A 22,034-nucleotide genomic window follows, 5' to 3' on the forward strand; every position below is an offset into this window, starting at 1 on the left:
GGGGGGGACTTACTCATGCTTTAAGCTTGAAGGAAGCTTATGGACAAATCAGAATTCTTATTTACTTACAGGGTTTGCAAGTTTTAACTGGTAAGCAATAGAGAATAATCATTGTGTATGGAATCAGAACAGATGCAAAGAATCTTCCAAACGTGCATGGGAAATGTATATTATGAAAAACCTGCAAAGATTTCAGGGAAAAAAAAAACTACACCAAAGTAGCCTTGTATTTTATTTCAATTTTCTCATGAATGTCTTCACATAGTCTCACATCTGTCATCCAGTCATTTTAAGAGCAAGGATTCCAGCGCTACCAGAGCCTAATGGTTCCTTGTTTACTGAACGACTTGCCTTGCCATACAATACAGTCTTTAAGAAACCTCCCATTCCTGCCAGTATTTGGGGTATCCTGTCAAAATCATATGGTCTGACATCCTCGTCCTTTGCCGAATAGCCCTCCTTTGAACATGAGCTTTGCTACACCGATTGGTTCCAGCTTTCTTGTTTGACATCGCTTTACCACTCATTTCCCCACGAGACCACACCAGATTGCCCAAGCTGTGCTTCAGCCAGACATTCACAACCACTGATCCATTGATCATTCCTTGAGTTTTATGCAGAGTGAATCTGAAGCAGTTTGTTGATTTTTACTAGCCTCACCCACAGAGGGCAGCCTTACTCTGGAGTGTTGAGGTTGTCTTGCCTCAGCTACACAGTATGAGCAACTTAAATTGCCTGGAGATGAAGTGGTTGCTTTAAAAGCCATGAATGGGAGAGCTTTCTAATCGCACCTGTGTTCGATCATTCAATACCCACGTTTGCTAATAGTAGTCTGTAAGTGTGCTTACTTTGGGGGGACTGACGATGTCTTTAAAACCACAGAGCTTAGCATTCATGCTCTGTAGATGCACTCACATGGCGGCCTTGCTCATACTGCTGTTTTTAAAATGCGGCTTAAACAGATGGTTGATGGCGTCCAACAACAGCAAGAATTAATGACAAAATTCAGTGGTGAAAATGCTAGCTAAAGGTTAAGGGACACAGCGTCTGCTCCTGACTCTTCCATCTGGTGATTGAGTGATCTCCAGGTTCAGACACCCTGACTGCTACATTCATCATCTCGAAGAGTTTAGCTACCTATCCCTTCTGATAATACTTTTTTTCACATAAAGCAGTGGCATATGGCATCAACTTCTCTGTTTTCCTTTCAACAATCAAATAAAATATCAAACTTCAAAAGAACCTTAAAAACGTACATGCAAAAATATTCAAGATACTATGTACAATGCTTTGAATGACTGAACATCAGAAGACTCAGTTTAAGGCCATAACCAGCACATGCTTCATTTTGGCCATACCATTGTCAAACGTATTATTTTAAATACCAAGAACATCTTTTTATGGTGAAGGGCTTGTTTAAATACCAAGAACATTTTTTTATGGTGAAAATCTAAGTGTGCGGTCACTGATTGACAAGCTGTTATTTGGGTACTCTTGAAGCAGAGACTTTGTTTTTCGTGGAGATGTCTGTGGCCTTCAGTATTGTCTAAATTATCTTCTTAAATTATTTCCTGTGGTCTGAGTGCCACTGTCCCTGATTATTCCTAAGTCCTAGCTGACCCTGTGATTATCTTTTTTAAAGTTTAGTAATGCATTTGAGATGGTTTTGGATTCGATTGCTACTAGAAACCCAAATTTCGTGCTTGATGCAGGAGGGATCTGTGACCCTGGAGACTCTCACGAAGACGATGTCATCCTGTACGCCAAGACTGAAGGACGGAAAGAGCATGTTGCGTTGGATACTCTCTCCTATTCCTCCTATAAGGTATGCCTGCCCACCTTTGAGCCCAGTGGCCCACTGCAGACCTCTCCAGACAATCCAGAGAGAAGACTGCCTACACCATGTCCGATGCAGAGAATGGATCTTACGGGAATCCAGGAAGTTGTTGGATATCTTAGAAAAAAAAAATGACACAGACATTATCGTATTCACTTTTTTTCTGATGCAGCTGAAACAATCAGGTTGTTACAGAAAGATTGAATTACGTAGCCCATAAGGCTGACTTTTACACTTGTCCTCAGGAAAACTCGGAGTAACTCCAGTTACGCAGTCTCAGAGATGTGTCATGAGTGAAGGAGCAGTTACCCAGAATCGTGAAATCCTTTGGACAAAAGATGCTGCAAACATATAGGTTATTATGAAGTTGCTAATTTGCCGATTAGAGCCAAAGCTGTTGATCATTTCGCTTTGCACTTTGGATACAGCACAGGTGTTATCTGTGGTTATTTGTAAGCATCTTCCAAATTATGCGAGGCATTTGTCATGAGGTAGAAAATTATCTTGTGTTGTAGTAGATTTATCTGTGCAAAGAGCATCCTAAGGCATGTAACATCTCATGTTCTAAGTTAGGAGGACAGCAGAGAAGCATCAAGGTTAGAAGCATCAACCTTGGGCTGGAGAAAACAACCCAAGAAAGTACGCGCCAGTACACTCCACATGCAAGGGTAACTCAGTTGATAATACTAGTTTAGATTTCATGATGGGCAGTTTTCAGCAGTGGCTAGGGAGCAGTAGACCTGCTCTGGTTATCTGTGTGTATCTAACCCAGTCAGTGATACCGGTGATCGTGCATGGAGTCATTGCTTCTGTGTCGAGCCCTATACTGAACCAGCTTAGCAAACCTTTAATGCCCTGCAAATCCACTTTACAAAGTACGGATAATAAAGTGCAAACGCCAACCTGCTTTTGTTACGTGCTAACATAGAAAAATGAATACACGTACAGGAATGCCTTTTAAAAAGCCTTAACACCAATATAGCCTTCAAGTAGAAAAGCCCTTTATCACTTACAGACGGCTCCCTTCCCTTGGGGATTCTGAGCCGGTGAAACAAATCCTGCTTGAACACAACTTCATGTACGTGAAATAACAAATGAAAAACAAAGAACGTTGTCTGGTATTTCATCAATGAAGAAAATCTAAAATTCATATTAACTGATCAAGTGGAAGGGAGGGAGCAGTGTGCCGTGAATGACTTTGGCTTCATTTTCGTGATAGGTTCCATCTTTGGTTTCTGTGGTCATCTCTCCCGAGCTTCAGACACCTGCTACCAAATTTTGTCTCCGACAAAAAAATCATCAGGGCCATAACAGGAATGTCTGGGCCGTGGACTTTTTCCACGTCTTGCCTGTACTCCCGACCACCATGTCTCACATGATTCAGTTTTCCATTAATCTGGGATGTGGAACTCATCAACCTGGGAACAGGTAAGAAGTTTGATTTTTTTTTTTTGAATGTGCTGAAACAAACACTCAGACTTAAATATTCTCTCTCCAGAAGGAAAGTTCATCTACTCATATGCAGGGTAAGATGGAGTAGACTTGAAGTGGGGCTTCACTTCAGCAGTGAGAGATACTCACATGCGCAGTGGCAGCCATCCGTGACAGCTGAGACAAACAGGAACTCAGACCGCACGTGACCCCCAGTAAGAGGCACAGAAATCAATTAGCACTTGGAGCTATCACTTTCCCAAGTGTTGCTTGCCTCCTTTCTAAGAAGTGTGTCTGGATCTCGGTTCACAGGATGCAGTGACTGTGTGAGACATGGTAATTGCCTTGCTACCTATCAAATTCAAGAACACAACCACCTCCGGTGACCCCTTGGATGTCTGTGAAATAGTTTATTTTTACAGCATTTAACTGCTTGCCCTCTGCAGGCTGGTCAGACCCCAGTGAAAGGAACGAATGATCGGTTTAGGAAACAACATCTTTAAAACACTTGACATGTAAATTTTACCTTGTGTGTTTTTTCCCTTTGCCCCCTTTTTTTTGTTGTTGTGCTGGGTCTACTGTGAACAGTGTCAGCCTGGAGTTTTCCACCAACCATGGGCGTTCCTGGTCTCTCCTCCACACCGAGTGCTTACCTGAGATCTGTGCTGGACCACACCTTCCCCATAGCACCGTCTACCCCTCTGAGAACTACAGTGGGTACGTAAACTCTCTCTGGCATGTGGGATGACACCAATCCAAGGGAGGGGATGGACTAGCATTTTTAGCACTGTGTCTAAGGAACATGGCTTCTGTTTCAGAGTGTTAGAAAACACATACACAATACCATTGGTCAATCTGATGCAAGATCAGTGTATGTGAGGCCGTTCGTGCTTTCTGCACTTGATTTGTGTTTGGGATTGCACTCAGTTCAATTCTATACAGTGACCCCGTGGTTATTGTAAATATACTGACGTGATAAGATGTAAGATAGAGAAGTGGAAGAAGGTTAAGTTTGGAAATTGCTCCCAAGTTCAAATCCTAATTCTACCACCTGCTCTCTGTATAATGATACTTACTCTAACTTTCCACCTCTTCCATGTAAGATGAGAGCAATGGTCAATCCTTTGGGAACTACTATGTGAATGTTAAATACTTGCCACTTTACAGAATAAACCCAACATAAATAGTACAGAAATTCCCAAACATTGCAGAACTTAACTTATGGAATTATTTCCTTTCTTGGTATCTCTTTAAATATGCACTGGGCCATCGGATAACAAGAACAGTAGGAAGTTAATAGCCAACACGTTCTCTCACCCCAATGCTTACTGTGGGATAATTGCCACAGTCTGATAATTGATGTAAAACATTGTAAAATTGTATCTAAAAACAAGCTTGAGATGGTGTGCTACTAAGAACAAATCCACTAAGTTAGCATGATGTGGTATTTCCACCAGTCATATGTCTACTCTCTGGCCACACACAAGCAAACTCCACAGGTAAATGTAAAGAACTTACTGACAAACTTTGGTGTTATTGCAAGCACCCAGAAACCTGCACGTTGAAAGCATGCGAAAGATGGGAGTTCAGTGATGACATTGGTTTTGTGTTAAATTTCTTGCAGGTGGAACCGGATAACCATTCCGCTTCCTAACGCTGCACTAACTCGGGACACAAGGATTCGCTGGAGACAAACAGGACCGATCCTTGGAAACATGTGGGCAATTGATAATGGTTAGTGTTTCTGCCTGTCATAATCATATGCCATTGATGTAGAATCTTCCTGTGCTTTTGTTCATCAGCACAGACTTAATCACATCTCCAAGTCATGGTCTCGCAACTCATTAAACACCCTTTCTCTCTTTTCTTCTTTGCATTCGGCTAGAAGCCCAGGGATGTGCAATCATACACACAAAAAGGCAGTGGCATCAGCAATATTAGATGCTAGACTGTTTCAGCATACGGAATTTTAAACTGCATGAAGCTCGTAAACTCAAATTCACAGTTGATGACAAGGGATGTCCTAACATTTTCTTCGAATATTCTATATAAAATTAACATAAATACTTACCATCTTGCATATATTAAAATATGACAGCCCAACATCTGGGAGGCTTGTGTTTTAGATGCAGACATCATTCAGAAGGAAACATTATCTCCAAAATGCTAGTGAAACCTCTACCTTCTTTTCAGAAGATGGTACAAAAGGGAGACTTGAAAAAAATATAAAATAGTCTTAGCTTTCATTTTTTAGTTGTTGATAATTTTTTGCATTGTCCTTGGAACAAGTATCACTTACCAAAATTGTACAATGGGAAAAGATATTTTAAACTATTCGTTCATATAGCTGTAAATACATTTGTTATGAATAGCCAATTCTGTCTGGCTTATTTTTGCTATCATTACAGACAAATTTATGCATTTTCTGTTGTAAGAGAGTATGAAAATTTGACTGGCAGATTATACTACAGGGAAGTATAAAGGGAAAAAGAAAGAGAAGGACCAAAAATTCAACACAATGCACATTTAATATAAGCACTGATTTGTGGCCAATCTAGTCACACAAGGCAAGCCAACATCTTTGTTTATTTTTCAGTAACTGAGACACTAATCAATGCATTCTTGAAATTTAGGAATAACCTCAAACAGTATTCTTCACAATGAACTAACACAAGCTCTTTAGATGTTGTATATTTAAAGGAGAGCAACCAAATGGTAAGACTTTGAAGACCACATGTGTGAGGCGTGCAAACACAAGCATAGCACGTTTATAAAAACATGTAAAGATGAGTTTGTTGGAATGGACTGTCTGCATGGGCAGAACATCTGGTATACCATTTTAATTCCCGTACCTAGCGCTAAGGAATAAGGATATGCCTCTGAAGAGTGGAGGAGAAGTGAGGTTTTCCTGCTGCCATCCAATAAAGAGCCTTTGTTGTAGTAAAAATCATAGAAGTAGTTTAAATGGCCATGTGGAATAAAACGTTTGAGGAAATTAGAAGTGCAGTGAAGCATATATAAACTTGCTGAAACAGTATCTCCATTTCCTTAAGGAAGGCTGCCACACCACGAACGGAGGTCAGAGGATGTGGATTGTGGGTCCTCTGGGTCCTAGCCATAGCCACGATTCTTGCGTGGGCTGCACAGTACTAAGACATACGGAATACTGCTAGCGAGCATGCCAGGCCAGTGCTCTTGGCTTTTCCAATCATACTACCATCTTTTACATGCTGTCTTTTTTCCTTGCAGTCTATATTGGCCCATCATGTCTCAAGTTCTGTTCTGGCCGAGGACAGTGCACTCGACATGGTTGCAAGTAAGCATTAAGCACTATTTACTCCTGTCACTTCTGGCATGCACTGCGTAGATTGGAGCCATGGTTGTTTTAACTGTCTATAGGGTTTTGGAAAACCTTATTAAGATCAAAAATAGAATACTCCCAGTGGAATTTAAGTATCATTTGAAAGTAATTTGTATGTAGATGTCAATATATTAGATTTCATTGTAAATAAATGCAGTATTTCTCATGTGAAGTTAACAGCATTGAGTTCCTCATAACTTGATAGTTACCTACCTGCTCTTCAGCTACATTCCTTTCCAGAAATTTGTTGGAATGCTCATGAATTGTGTTTTAAACCTAACATGCTCCGTAAGTGACCAAAAATTCAGGTTTTTCCCCACAGAAACACGGTCTGGAAAAAAAAAGAAAAAAACTGGACTGGGGCAGATTTTGCAAACGTAATCGGAAAATTCATCGTCTTTAAATAAATTTTCAGTATTATATGTTTTTAGAAATCGTTTACGTCTTCAAAATGATTACAGAGTGTTTTCCAAGACAGTGATACTGAGTATGAAGTCTGCATCTACGTATTAATAAAGTAAACCTAATCACATTTGCTGAATTAGATCATGTCTCCACCAAGAAGAGTTATTCACTTTTATGTCACTCTCATATTAACATTTAATCGGGTATTCCTGAAAACACAGGCAAGTTTTCAGCAGCGAATCGTCTGTTTGATTTCTCCTTATCCGCCAAATAAAAGGAGTAATTAATCAGCTGGCTAATTAATTAAAGAACAAAGAACTCATAACATGGCTTTAAGCCTACTCATTTAGAAATTGCAAGTGTGTGGGAAACACTTGTTACTGCTTCGATTACAGTGGCAGGTGAACATTTCAACTGTATTTCAATGAATTTAATTAACAAAGAGATCATTCTGCACAATGTGTCATAAATTATATGAGCTGAAAGTTTGCACTTCTATCTCAGGATTGAATATGCATCCTTTTGCTTTTTAATAAAACTCCCAGCTCCCACTCAAAGACATTAACTTCCCAGGTCTATGAAACATTGGCTGGTATTTTCCTCAAGTTCTTATCTTCTCCCGTTATGCATAACCAAACCATTTTGTGCATTCTGATGTCTGTGCAATTGTAGTTTCTGAAGTTGGCCTGAAGTTTCGAAAGCATGCTGTGTTAAAGGACAACTACTTTAATTAAGGACGTGGGCGGTGCTATTTGTAAAAACACAACTATCATTAGAGTGGGCATATCTCTCCCTTCTATTTTTGTGGGCAGTAGTTCCCATGTCATTAAATGCTTTCTATTTAAAGCAACATATTTGGTGCCCATGAGAGATGTGGACATACGAAGGACAGTCTCTTTATGATCCCGTGTTGTCTTGAGTTATCATAGGCTTTTCCTCCTGGCTTCATCAACTCCTGGATGCAGTTGTTTCCCTCCTTCTGGCTGTGTGTTGTATAACACTCATTGACTTTGTTCATTTATACCGGGGCTGAAATTTCAACCACTTATCTTCTTTTTCACTAATGCACTCCTCGTTGAGCATATGCCATAGCATTTATTTTCTTTAAGAAGATCCTTGAACTTGGGGCCTCTACAGTCTTCTTTTGCTCTCTTCCTTGCTACCCTCGTGGTCACCATTCTTTGCTACCAAAGCCTTCGTTCTATGGCTGCCTAGTATTTTCTGAACTCTATCCAGCCCTAGGCCTGGTTGAAAATATTAGTGCAATCATTGTTGGCGTTCTATCCCAATTGTATAGATTGTTATTAAAAGGAGACCAAGTAGGAATCATCTCTTAATGATCATCAATTATTCCCCATCGGTGGTCCTAAGACTCACTTAGGAGGAACATTCATTTTTCTCAAAAGGCTTTTCAGCAACAGGTTGTCTTTGCTTGGGAGTACCAGTTCCAGTTTTGTCCATGGTGACCCACGCTCCGTTTCCTGGCTTTGCAGTGTGTCTAGTTTTAGCTGGAAGTGCTTGACTCTTCAGAGTCTGAGCCCGCAAGATAACATGTGAAAGAAGCTAATTGTTTGAGGCTCGTTTCCATATCCAGGAAATACTGCTTTCCTTTCCTTCTTCTTCCCTAATGCCATTTAAGATGCCAAAACAGCACTCAAGCTTCACGCTGCCAGGGGCCTTCATTGATAATGGGGCACTGTGGACCTTCTCCCCCAGAATAGCCAGTGCGCATGAAATTTGGCATTTAAGCAAGTCCAGGTCTTGGAATTGCCCCCTCTGGGCAGCCAGCATTGACCCAGTTTGAATACTAATACCGAGGAAGCACCTCGCGAGTCACACCGTAGCACCGTTTCGTCGTTGTACTTGCTTTACGTAAAAGACTTGCTTCCAACTTCATGACATTTGTAACACTTGCATGGGAAGGCCTCATCCCCAGAGACAACAGTCTTGTCCTTTAAAGATTTTTTTTTTTGAAGACTCATTCATTTATTGGAAAGACAGAGTTACAGCAAGAGAAGGAGATACAGAGAGAAAAGTGAGATCCTCTATAGGCCGGGCTACTGCCCAAATAGCCATTAGGAACCTAGGATTCCTTCTGGGTCTCCCACATAGAAGGCAGGGACCAGGCAATCATGCCATCACTCGTGCTCTTTAGCAGGGAACTAGACTGAAAGTACAACAGCCAGAACTTGTAGCTGTATCCCACATGGAATACCATTTTGAAACAAATGCCAGCTTAATGTACCGCCCCACAGTGCTGGCCCTAACTGATCTTCTTTTACGTAAGCAACATTGTAGATGTGGTGGGGAAGACAAACTAAGAGTGTAGTAAAGATAAATCATCGGAAGCGGATTCCTAAGAGATGAAACCCTTCAAACAGAAGAAGTTTCTGACATGCAGTTGATTGATCTGTCGTGAGGCCTTCCCATCGGTGGACGCCTAAGAGAGAAATCTATGCAGCTTCTAATAACGCAAAACAAACATAGCCCAGTTGCATGGAGAGGCGGAGCAGGTTGTTGTGTGGGCAGGGTTGCAGCAGTTTCTTGAAGTGTTCATTCCGGAGCCCTCTGGGAGCCAGCACACTTCCACGAAGGACTTCAATCTAGGTCAAGGGCATACACATCCCTTTAGTGTGCCATTATAAGTTTGAATACAGATTGATTTTCACATAGTTTTGAAATATTTAAAAGAACATATAAAATTTACACGTGTCCTTAAAGGAAATTTATTCCAGATATATTACTGAATTTTTGTTGTTTTCTTTTAGTAAGAACCTATATGAATCAATTATATATAAATGTAGCATCGTTTTTAACCAACTACGAACTTGAACTTGGAACTACGCACATAGGTGCATTTCATATACTGACGTTGATTGAAGATAAGTCCTGAATTACTGTTTAAATCTTTAGTTTTTTACAGCAGAGCTCTGCAGACTCCATCCTTCTGGAACATTCCCAGTTGACTGGCCATGATCAAGTGTTCCGACTCGGTACTCCCCAATGGCTAATGAGCCGTGCTTGCCATTCCGTCCAATCTTTGTCTCTGTACTTTCTCCTCTCCTAAGAGGATTCCATCTGAACGGACTTCATCCTTCCCATGTTTCCTTCAGGTGTGATCCCGGATTTTCAGGCCCAGCGTGTGAGATGGCATCGCAGACGTTCCCCATGTTTATTTCGGAAAGCTTTGGAAATTCCAGGCTGTCTTCTTACCATAATTTTTACTCTATCCGTGGTGCTGAAGTCAGCTTTGGCTGTGGGGTCTTGGCCAGTGGCAAGGCGCTGGTTTTCAACAAAGATGGGAGACGCCAGCTCATTACATCTTTCCTTGACAGCTCACAGTCCAGGTGAGTCAAATAGGAGTAGAAAAAAAACATTTAGAAAGCAGACATGCATGTTGAATTCAGACGTGTTTTTACTTATTATATTTTTTGCTTTTATAGAGCTTCCATTTTTTTTAACAAGGATGGAAAGAGCTTACAGATTATTTAATTTCTTCTGCTTTTTAATAAATTAGAAGAGACTCGCCAATGACTCTGAGATACTCATGACTGACTAGATTTTTTTTTTTTAAATATAAGATGTTAGCATCGGAACTGTGTTCTCAAGCCACGGGCTGGTTAATTATTTATGTCGTTTTATTTATTTGACAGCTTGCAGAAGCTGATTAGGTTTACCCTACATCTCCCTTCCCCCAGTGCCTCATAAATAATTCAGGAAAAGAGTGATTGGCAGTATAAGTGGATTTACACAAAAATGGAGTAGGCAATAAGGTATAAGCACAGTTATATGCTTGTGGATGTAGTTGTACATAGAATATGCACATCCACCCCTCTGCCATGTAGGTCCCTGCACCTCACAGTGAAATGGCTTCTATTTTACAATAGAGGGATGATTGGAAACCCGCTGCTTGGGGGAGACGTTTGTATAAATGTTTCCTGAGTGTGTTTGAACAGCAAAATGAACGTCATCATGAGCAGCATCCAGGCACACGATGCCGACAGACTGTCTGTGCGTAGGTTTCTCCAGTTCACGCTGAGGCTGGGCAGCAAGTCCGTGCTGAGCACCTGCAAAGCCCCTGACCAGCCTGGAGAAGGAGTTCTGTTACATTATTCCTACGACAACGGCATCACTTGGAAACTCCTGGAGCATTACTCATATCTCAACTATCATGAGCCCAGGTATGTGGGTAAGCATTTGGAGGGGGAAAAAAAACAGTGGCTAGAGTGAAACCTCCTCCCTGGGGGCATCATCATTCAAGAGGATGCATGACCCCGGTCATTCTTTCCATTGAGAGATGAGAGGACAAAGATGGATGCGTCATGCAATGAAATGCTAACACACCATCTTCTGGTAATCCGTGTGTCCCACTGATTTCTGATCACGTTGAAGACATTCCTTTTCATATTTTGAAATGCACATCTAAGGGAAGTGTTTTGATAACTGAAAGAAAAAAGATAGCATTTTCCTTTTTCAGTTACAATAGAAACAGCTAGATAGGATTTAAGTGTGGCACTGAATCATAGCTACTGCCAACGAAAGAAATGGTTAGTAATATATTACAATAGGATATATTGTATAATGAATAAAATTTGATAAGCGATATTTTTTTTCGATTTCCACGTGATATAATAGTATAAAGAAGATAAAGACATTTTTCTAGCAGGTACAGAGTTCCTGGTCAATATGGAGAGTGAGAACATATTTCAAGTTCTTTCTCTAGACCACTTTCGGTTTCCTTTAGTTTGCATGTTTCTTGTCCTACACTCAACAACCATCGGAGTTCAAGTTCTGTTTGAAGCAGGGACCTCCCTCCATCTTGACAGAATGCAATTCATTTCACACCAGTGGTGTGATTTCAGAAGCATCCAAACAAGCTCTCCCGCCCAGAGCCTGTGGCATTCCTTCAGAGAGCGTGAGGGAAGAGGCGGGTGGGAAGCATCAAAACAACAGCTTGAAGTTAAAACCCCCGGAAGGTGTGGGTAACGCTACGGTCATGTAGAAAGGAGAGAGTGTCACTGGCAGTGCCTGCATTTATTGACTTGTTGATTTGAAAAGCAGAGTGACACAGAGAGGGATTACTGTTCCATCCGCTAGTTCACTGCTTAGTATCTGCGATGGCCAGGGCTGTGCCAAGTGGAACCCAGGCTCTCCCGCTTGGGCAGCAGGGGCCATCCTCCACTACCAGTACTCCACATGTATTAGCAGAGCAGCCAGGACTCAAACCAGCATTCTAATATGCAACGCCAGCATTGAAAGTACCTGGTTAGCCCCCTGGGCCACAACGCTGGTCCTGGCCTATTTTGTAGTTTTTATCTGTCACTACCTCTATACTTAATTGCTTGTAAATAAATAAATAAGAACTTTAATTTTTGGTTAAAGTGTAATAGCATGTAACAGAGATGACGAAGAATAACTGCTAGGCCATGTACATACAATACAATATACACAGCACACATATGAACCCTGTATAGGTAAAAAAATTTTTAGGATGCTGGTTAAGACACCTGTATCACATTTCACAGTTCCTTGATTTGGTGTCTGTCTCCTGACTCTTTATTCCAGTATCCTGCTGGTACAAACTCAGGGAGGTAGTGACCATGGCCAGGTCCAGACCAGACCATTGTGTTAATCTGAGAAGTGAGCCCACCATTATGTTCCATCTCTCTCTCTCTCTCGTTTCTCTTCTCCCTCTAAAATTTTAGGGATGTCAAATGAAGGGCTAACCTCAACTTGCTCATTCAGTGGAGACACAAGAGTCCCAAAGAGCCATCTCATGGATTCTGCATTAAAAGAAAATTAATCAAAACTCAAGATGATAATGATGAAGGCTTGAAGAAAATATCAGCATCCTAAGCTAACTTGGCCTAAAGCTCATTTTTTTTCTTTTGTTCTGACAAGGATGGACAGCTGAAAAATTCAGTCATCCATCTGTATCATGAAATTTAATTAATCTTTGTTGATATGAAAAATAATTACACATTTAATGTGCTATTGCAAAGGTGTGTTTAATCTTGCCTGGCATTTGACAGCAGTATTTTTCTTCTGAGCAGAACTGAGGTGGCTTCGCAGCGTTAAGTACGTTGAGAGCTTGAAAGATTAGGATCACAGTGGAGGCGTTGGACAGAGGAGATGTGGCAGCGGTGATGACAACATTTCCATTTCCTAGAGAGGCTCCTCCCCTCTGCCCCTCACTCTTATAAATAATAGTAACGGGTGACATGGCAGAAGCAGAGTTTGATATATTCCGGACACTAAATTGCATCTTATAATGATAAATAATACAACAGATGCAGATTCCTCACAGGAGAATTAAATATATCTTCATGTCTTTAGCCATTTGCTGTAGTTCCGTTGATATAAATTGCTATCTGTGGTGGCTCTGAATTCCATATTGTCCCTTTATGCCACAATTTTTTCAAAATGATCATGTGATCCATAAATTAGGTATGTCACTTGGTTACTCACTGTGACTCCTAAGCAATTTCAAATCATTAGCTTGTCCATGATTCAGTCAGTAAATTAAAAGCTATCATCTTATTATTTATAAAATTTAAAGTATGGTAATATATAGAAATTGGCTGTATAATTCAAACTGACTAGAATGTCCTGTAAACTAATTGAAACTTTTATTAATACAAATTTTTTTTATCAGTGGTGAGACTAAAATTAGTCTAGTGTTGTCTTAATAATATATCTTTTTATCTTCAAATTAATTATGAACTCTAATCCTAGTTGATATATTTTTAATTTATGGATTTTTATTTTTTTCTGTGTAAAACAAGGAGAGAGACAGAAAGGCAGAAATATTTTTCCATATACTAATTCCATCCCCAGACACCTACAACAGCTGTGGCTGAAGCAGCCTTAACCGAGAGCTGAGAGCCCAACCTGAGACTCCCATGTGAGTGCTAGGAACTCAGTAACTTGGGGTATTAATTGCTGCCTCCTAGGGAACACATCAGCAGGAATCTAGAGTTAGAATCAGAACTGGAACTGGAACGCAGGTGTTTTCATAGGGGATGCAGGTGTCCCAGTGGTGCCCTCACTGCGACATGAAATACCTGCCCCTATTTTTATGTCTTGATTGTTATACTTGATCCCTTTGTGTCTATTAAGTCTCCCAGTTCACTTGTACATATCATTGTAAAGCATTTTTAAGTACCTACCCCCCAAAAGATGACTGAGGCAGAAAGGCAATCCAAGCTGCTGAGTTCTTATCAAGGAATAGGAGGATCCCATGCAAATTCTTCCACACCTTTTAAACTAGCCACTATAGGATGCAAGAAAGCTCCCGCCTAACACAAGATGTTATTTCCAAGTTGGGAGCAAGGTTCTAGAACTTGCTAGGTTGTAATCCTGGCATTGCCACTTCGAATTTGCTTAACTTAAAGAGGATATTTGACCTTCTTGTGCTTGTATATCTTCCCACCTTTAAAAATATATACTACAATTTTTACTTGAAGAGTTGCAGAAGAAAGGAGAGAGAGAGATGTCCCATCTGCTGGTTCGCTCCCCGAATGGCCACAGAGCTGGGCCAGTCCAAAACTAGGAGCCAGGAGCGTCTTCCAGCTGCCCCATGTTGGTGCAAGCCCAAGGACTAAGGCCTTCCTGGGAAATAAGTGGAGTAGCCGGGACACGAAGCAGCAGCCACGTGGCATGTTGGTGTCACATGCCACCACACCAACCCCTTGATTTTCATCTTCATCGAAGGTGTACTCTCAGTAAGAGTGGACTTCAAAAGTGTGCTAGAAATGAAATTGTAAAATAATGATTAAAAACCATAAATCGCCTTTCTCAACATCGAGTCGAACATGTCCATCCCTAAAGAACTGAGGAATCTGGGAGCCGATCGTGTCCGTTCGGACTTTCGTAATTCCATGAACTGAGGAATAAGGTGTGCCCTTTCATGATTTTTCAAGACTGGGGAACCAAAAGAAGGAAAGAGAAGTCACGTCATGAGTCTAAATTGGTCTCTCCCCGATTTCGCAACAAAATTCTCACAAAACTGCCCTTGTTTAAGGAGGAGAATGAGAGAACATGTTGGGCCCTGGCAGAGAAGGACTCTCTCTCGTGAACGTTTCCTGGGCACTTGTGTCTGCCAAAACCTTGGCTCAATTTTCTGCAAAAACTCTCACGGTAGGCAGACATTGTCTTGCTCTCCAGAAAGTCAGCAAGCAAAAATCACTTGAGCCTTCCAGCGGAAAGCATGTAGTCACGGCTTGCTCACACCTGTCCCTGCTACCACATACATAACACACCGTGTTTTCTTAAAAAGTTACTTGGGAAATTCTACTTCCCAGTTATTGTTTTTAATTTTAATCATTTTCACAGAATATTAACTGCTTTTGAAATGATCGATGTAAATGGAAGTTATACTGTTTCCAGGAACAGTAGTAATCAAATTATTAAATAAATTCCTAATATTTTTGTTGTCGAACCAACTTGAATATAGTTTATTTATTGCCTTTTTGTTAATTAAGTAAGCATATTTAAATAATAAATATTTAGAAAAATTAAGGGGAGAATCACTCAAATACTTTGCTCTAATAGATTCATATTTAAAAAAAAAATTCATCAGATTGTTGGAAGTATTTAAGAAGCAAAAATGGGGCCCAGCGTGGTAGCCTAGCAGCTAAAGTCCTTGCCTTGCACACACCAGGATCCCATATGGGCGCCAGTTAGCATCCCCCCCGGCTGCTCTACTTCCCATCCAGCTCCCTGCTTGTGGCCCGGGAAGGCAGTTGAGAACGGCCCAAAGCCTTGGGACCCTGCACCCATGTGGGAGACCCAGAAGAAGCTCCTGGCTCCTGGCTTCTGGCTCCTGGCTTCAGGTCGGTTCAGCTCCGGCCGTTGAGGCCACTTGGGGAGTGAATCAATGGATAGAGGATCTTCCTCTCTGTCTCTCCTCCTCTCTGTATATCTGGCTTTCCAATAAAAATAAATAAATCTTCAAAAAAAAAAGAAGCATAAGTGAGGGTAGAGTTTTTGGTGCAGGAGGATCAGTCGCCGATTGTGAAGTGCGCATCTGTGTCTGATCCTGGTCTGAAGTCCTGGCTTCTCCTCCAGCCAGCTCCCCACGAACGTGCCTGGCTGGCAGTAGATGATGGCTCGAGGACCTGGACTCCTGCCACTCCCGGAGAACAGCCAGAACAAGTTCCTGGCTCCTGGCTTCAGCTGTCGCAGGCATTCGGGGAGGGAACCAGCAAATGAGACCTGTCCCCATCTTGTTCCCTCTCTCTGTCACTCTGCCTTTCAAATGAATAAATCCTTGTCAATATGTAAATCAATATATAAACCATATTTAAGAAAAATAGATGATCTCATCCGTGAGAATCCTAAGAGTACTGTTTGAATAATCAAGGATGCCAGTCACATCATTCCACTCAAATGTCCATGTAAAGATTATTTAAGAGGAAAACAGGTAGCGTTTCAATACCTTTTGCTACATTAGGAACTGCATTTTTATGTTGTAGTTTTACATAATCTTTCACTCAAGGGTAGCATGAACCTCGATCTCGTTTCTTATTAAATACAGCCTTGGACGTTGACGTTTTAAAATTAATGTGTACGTTATGCAGCTAGTCCCTTGGCTTAGAAAGATTTCTCTCTGCTAAAGAGAAAAAAACTCAGTCCCTTCAGCGTGCGTCTCATGCAAGCGCCTCTCCCCGTGTTTAATTGTACGTTGATGGAGACAAATGCTCCATTTACCATTTGTTTCCCATCTCACCTTAAATGTGGATGTGAGCAGCATGGCAGCGTGATTTATGGAGCTTTGGAGCACGTGTCGTTGCAGTGGCAATTAATGCAGGGTGCCTGCCGCTGTGTACAATAATTGCTCCTGGAAATTAGATATTATTCTTAATTTTCTCCCCCATTTGTCAGGTACAGGTTAGTTGTCATAGCTGCCATGACACAGCAAGTGACCTGTTCGCACTATACTAAACTCATGGGAATGAGGCCGTGCCGTAGCTCCTACCAGCACAGAGCTGTAATATGTGTCACAGACTACCCAGCATCCCTCAGCAGAGTGGGATGAATCCTGCCATTTTGACAACTGAGTTTATCAGTCATAGAAAGTCCCTTTATGCCATCTCTTTAGAAGACTTAGTAGGAGTCAGGAAATTAAACACCTCGAGAGAATGTTTTTCACAGTTGAGCTATTTTCGACACATAAGACTTTACTGGAAAAAAAAAAAAAAACCCGTACCTGACATCCTCTGAACTCTGAGTTTTTTTTTCCCCTTTTAGGATCATCTCTGTGGAGTTACCGGATGACGCAAGACAGTTTGGAATTCAGTTCCGATGGTGGCAACCTTACCACTCTTCCCAGGGGGAAGACGTGTGGGCCATTGATGAGATCACCATGACCTCTGTGCTTTTCAACAGCATCAGTCTGGACTTCACCAACCTGGTGGAGGTCACTCAGTCTCTGGGATTCTACCTTGGAAATGTTCAGCCCTACTGCGGCCATGACTGGACCCTGTGGTAAAGAATTCATTGCAACTTTTCCTTGCTTATACACTTTGCACTAACATGAGGACTGTATTCCAGTCCATTCAGCAATCAGCCAGTGGTTGACACATATTGGCTGAATGTGAACCCTCTGAAAAGATGATATTATGTTGACACATAAGATGCCTTGGGAAGGTGCGTTAAAAAAATAAAATATTTGTAGATTTAAATAAATGTAAAACCCTTTTTTTCAAAATGAGTTAGGAGCTTAAATATTGGCCATAGTTCATGAAGGCTGCAATGAACATAAAATGTGAAATCATTCCAGTAATTTTATAAAACAAAACTTCTTATAAAGTCTTCTATTTTCAACCCACCTTAATATAAAGCTCAAGCATTTTTATTAAACGATTTTGTCAGAGTTGTAGAGCGATGGTAGCAGAGTTAGAGACAGAGAGATCTTGTATCTGCTGGCTTATCTCCCAGCTAGCTGCAATGCCCAGAGCTGAGCTAGGCTTAAGCCAGGAGCAGAAATTTCATCTGACGCTCCTATATGGATGGCAGGCGCACGAGCACTTAGGTCGTCTTCCACTGCATTCCTCAGGCACATCATTAGCAAGCAGGTGAATGGAAAGCAGAGCAGTCGGAACAGGAACCGGCCCCTATGTGGGGGGTTGACATTGCAGGAGGCTTATCTGCAATTCCATGATCCCGATCACAAGAAAGTTTTTTCATTCCTAATTTGTTAACTAACATCTCTTTTTAAACCCATTTTTCCAATCACTGATCTTGTTCGTGCCAGTGGGGAGAGGGGGAAATTAAGTTATTCTTTAATTTTTAGGATTTTTGTTTGGGTTGGTTTTTTTTCCCTATGGCTATATGCAAATTTACTTATACGAAAAAATATAAGACTAAGAAAATAATTCCAACTGTGGTTAGTACTCTAGAAACACCGGGATGATGCCCAAGTGAGCAGCTGGGTGTAATAGAAACTCCCAAGGGCCTCTAGGGGGCGCTATCTTTGGGGGGGGATTCAGACAGTGAGGATGATACAGTCACTGGTTGAAAGAAGGTGCGTGAACAGGAAAGACACAGACGCTTGGAAACCTGCAAGAAAGAAGAGAATTTTAGCATCAGGAAACTCTTTGGAACAAAGACCCCAAAGCAGGAATGATGGTAGAATTTCAAGGAGCAGGAAGCAGGTCAGTGTGACTGGAGCCCAGATAGTAAGAGAACACGTGTCCAGCATGGACCAAGGATGTTCAGAGACCCTGTCATGTAGGATCTTCTCGGCCTAGAGATCCTGGATTGAAACTCACCTCTGCATCATTTCAGAATCCATAGCACTCACCACCATGCGTGTCACCTCTCCGAGGGTTCCACTAGGACTATAAACATGATGGAAGAGTAATTTCCTAAGACGTTTTTACTTCCTATTGAGTCATGATCAGGAAATTTAATTCCTCCAGACGAATCTCGCTAAAAGCCATTCAACTGTCATTGTCTCCCGAGAGCATATCATAAATGACCCATCAGTGACCTTATTATAATTAGAGATAAATTTGACATACCATTGCACGGAAAATTACATTCAGTAGGCATTGTTCATGTACAGTCACATCTTACACACAGCAGGCTAAAATGGCATGTAATGGGATGGAAGAACAGCTGGACACATTAGCTGCAAGCTTGTCGAAGTGCATGGAATGAGGCTTCTGTCTGGCAAAATAGGAAGGGTTATATTCTGTGGTTTCTACCTGATAGCCTCAGACGCTTGATTCTTTAGGTTTTGATTTTGAGTATTCTTGCTTAGTCTTGGAACTTTGAAAATAATAATAGAGGGGTGAAACAAACCAGAACATTTAAGTATGAGGACCAAATGGCGTTTCTTAGAATTTTGTGCTTCCAAACGTTTAAATTGACTAAAATGAACAATAATTCTAATTGAGCATGCACCACAAACCAACTGTATGTTCCTCAACTTTGTGCAGGCAATTTCTTCCCCCGGCATCTTTAATACAACAAAGAATCATATCACAAATGCAAGTCCTGTATCATGTTTATTTTCATAAATAGTTAACATCTGCTCATACGAACTCCAAAGTTGCTGAGCATTTTAATCTGACACTTTGGTTGAATGCATGAGAGCAGCAGTTTCATTTTGGCTCTTTGATCAAAATGCTAAGAACAATACCCCTCCACACAAGTGCGATGAATATTCTTAACCCACCACTGCTTTCATCGGCAGCAATAGCTTGACTTTGTGGAAGTACAAGCGCAGTAATTATAGAAGACCATAAGGATATATAAATAATTGCGCAATCCCCGTGGGTACCTTGAGCGGCATGGCTGGGGTTTTATGGGCATCCGCATATGAGCCGTGTGATCTGGGTTTCTGATCTTCTCTGCAATGAAAAGGAGCCATCCTGGTTACAAAACAACAGAGAGGGTAGTCGGGCAAGGAAATGAGGTTAGAGAAACACATCACCTGCTTTAATAAGAACATGAAAAATGCTCCCTGCGTTTTAAAATGAAGCAACGTGGAAGATCTCAAACTGGTCCCATTTTCTTAGCCACCGAGTCAGAATAAAACCCCTTTGAATAGCACTCTTTGCTCTCTGCAACTGTTTTTAAGAGTAAACATTGTCTAACATTCAGTTTGAATTCACTTTGAGGATGTTTTCAGAAACTCTTGTTACACAGCGTAAACACCAGGTGTTGATATTGACTTCTTTGTGCCCTCCTAGTAGCTAACTAAGATGGAGCATTTTTAAGGTAAAATGTTTAGAGCCCATTATCTTATTAAACAAAAATTCGTCAAATATATTTAACAGTGTGACCACCGCCCATCCGTGACCTCTCGGGGAAATGCTGAAATGTGGATGTGGTCTGTACAAATGATTGCTGGTCAGTTCATTACTGTTGGCTTTTCCCGGCTGTGAGTTCATTTGGGTCTCATTTTCCAACTCGTGGCTTTCCCTGAACGTGGATGGCTGTTTCTGAGAGTGTCCCCTGGGGAAACCGTGGACAATTGCTTTTTCATTAGAACTACAGTCAATATGCCATAAATCACTCGACAGTATGTCGTCTGAGAGCACTTTTTCCAGCGGAGGAACAAGTTGCTTTTAATTCTGTGAAGTACTTTCTTTTTCTTTTTTCTTTTTTTTTTTTTTACATGTGCATAGTATCTAAATTCTCGTTCTTAGAACATCACTAAGGGAGTCATTCCAACTCAGGGTGGCTTCTGTGAGGTGCAGGTGAAATGCTGCTTGTCCACAGGGCCTGAACAGGATCCCTCGGGCCTGGCAAGGTAGCCTACTAGCTAAATCCTCAACTTGCATGCACCAGGATCACATATGGGCACTGGTTCATGCCCTGGCTGCTCCACTTCCCATCCAGTTCCCTGCTTGTGGTCTGGGCAAGCAGTGGGGAAATGTCCCCAGAGCCTTGAGACCCTGCACCTCTCATTCTCTCTGTAGCTCTATCTTTCCAAGAAAGATAATTAAATCTCTTAGAAAGAGAGATAGAAACAGGATCCCTCACTGTGGAAAGAATGAATCTTTGGCAATGCATGAGAGATAAAAGCCAAAGAGCCAGAGTAGGAACTAGGTCTGAACTGTGACACGCAGGCGTTTCATGGTGCTATCCAGTGACCAGTGTCCTCATGTCCGTTGAAATGAAGAGAGGTAATGTCACCTGACTTCCTCATTTGAGCTTATCATTCGTGCAAGAGCCTATAGTAGTCGTAGCAGTAGTAGTAGTACTTGTTGTTGTAGAGACAGAGACAAACTTCCCTTCAGCTGATTCCCTCCCCAGATGCACACAGTGGCCGGAGCGGGGGGCTGTGGCCAAAGCTGGGAACTCAGTCCAGGCAGGTGGCAAGGATGCAAGTGCTTGAACCATGCCTTGCTGACTCCCAAGTGCACATTAGCAGGAAGCTGGAAGGAGGGACAGAGCCCAGACACAAACGCAGGAACTCTAACATGGAACGGTGTCACTGTAAACCTTGAGCCCAATGCCCACTGCTGTGCTTATTATACTTTGGAGGAAATCTTGTACGTTAACACGAATCAAATGAAGCTGCCTAATTCTTAATGCATCCTGCCTCCAGAAGTTCTCACCAAAACGCTGACGCGGGCTGTTCTTCTCTGTTCCTATGATTATAGCAGAGAAGTAGTTCAGCTTCATTTTTGCCTTTATAAATTTGTCATGACTTAAGCAAGCAGTGAAAAGGAGCACTTTTGTAAATGAGGATTCTCAGCTTAGGAAGTTCTCTGCCCGTAAAACTCCAGCGAAGTCTAAACCTCCGGTGGGTGGAAAAGCAACCCTACTATCCCTTATTTTCAGCCAGTCTTTGATCAATCAGACGCAACTGAGTGAGCTGATGCTATGAATGGTGTAGTGGTGCTGACGCCTGTGCTGTTTTTTGTGTATTTTGCTTCAGATTAGGGCAACAGGCCAGATAACACACAGTATCATGAAGCCTAGCACGTGAATCAGTTAGAAATGTGTTCAGCTCAAGAAAGGCTGACCATGGCTTAAGCC

The 22,034-nt window shown here is 41.6% G+C and overlaps 1 protein-coding gene across 2 annotated transcripts in view; it reads left to right on the plus strand.

Moving 5' to 3' along the window:
- Positions 1 to 22,034, plus strand: part of LOC121166947 (reelin) — a 357,334-nt gene that overhangs the window by 230,597 nt on the left and 104,703 nt on the right. For both annotated transcript variants that reach the window (XM_040996283.1, XM_040996284.1), the window contains exons 13-20: positions 1,713 to 1,825; positions 3,057 to 3,265; positions 3,857 to 3,985; positions 4,893 to 5,002; positions 6,518 to 6,584; positions 10,148 to 10,381; positions 11,054 to 11,215; positions 17,286 to 17,522. In XM_040996283.1, the coding sequence (XP_040852217.1) occupies positions 1,713 to 1,825; positions 3,057 to 3,265; positions 3,857 to 3,985; positions 4,893 to 5,002; positions 6,518 to 6,584; positions 10,148 to 10,381; positions 11,054 to 11,215; positions 17,286 to 17,522 (1,261 nt within the window). The remainder of the gene's footprint in view (positions 1 to 1,712; positions 1,826 to 3,056; positions 3,266 to 3,856; positions 3,986 to 4,892; positions 5,003 to 6,517; positions 6,585 to 10,147; positions 10,382 to 11,053; positions 11,216 to 17,285; positions 17,523 to 22,034) is intronic.

Source organism: Ochotona curzoniae, unplaced genomic scaffold (assembly GCF_017591425.1).
Source record: "Ochotona curzoniae isolate NIBS_2020 unplaced genomic scaffold, NIBS_Ocur_1.0 patch266, whole genome shotgun sequence".
Classification (NCBI taxonomy): domain Eukaryota; kingdom Metazoa; phylum Chordata; class Mammalia; order Lagomorpha; family Ochotonidae; genus Ochotona; species Ochotona curzoniae.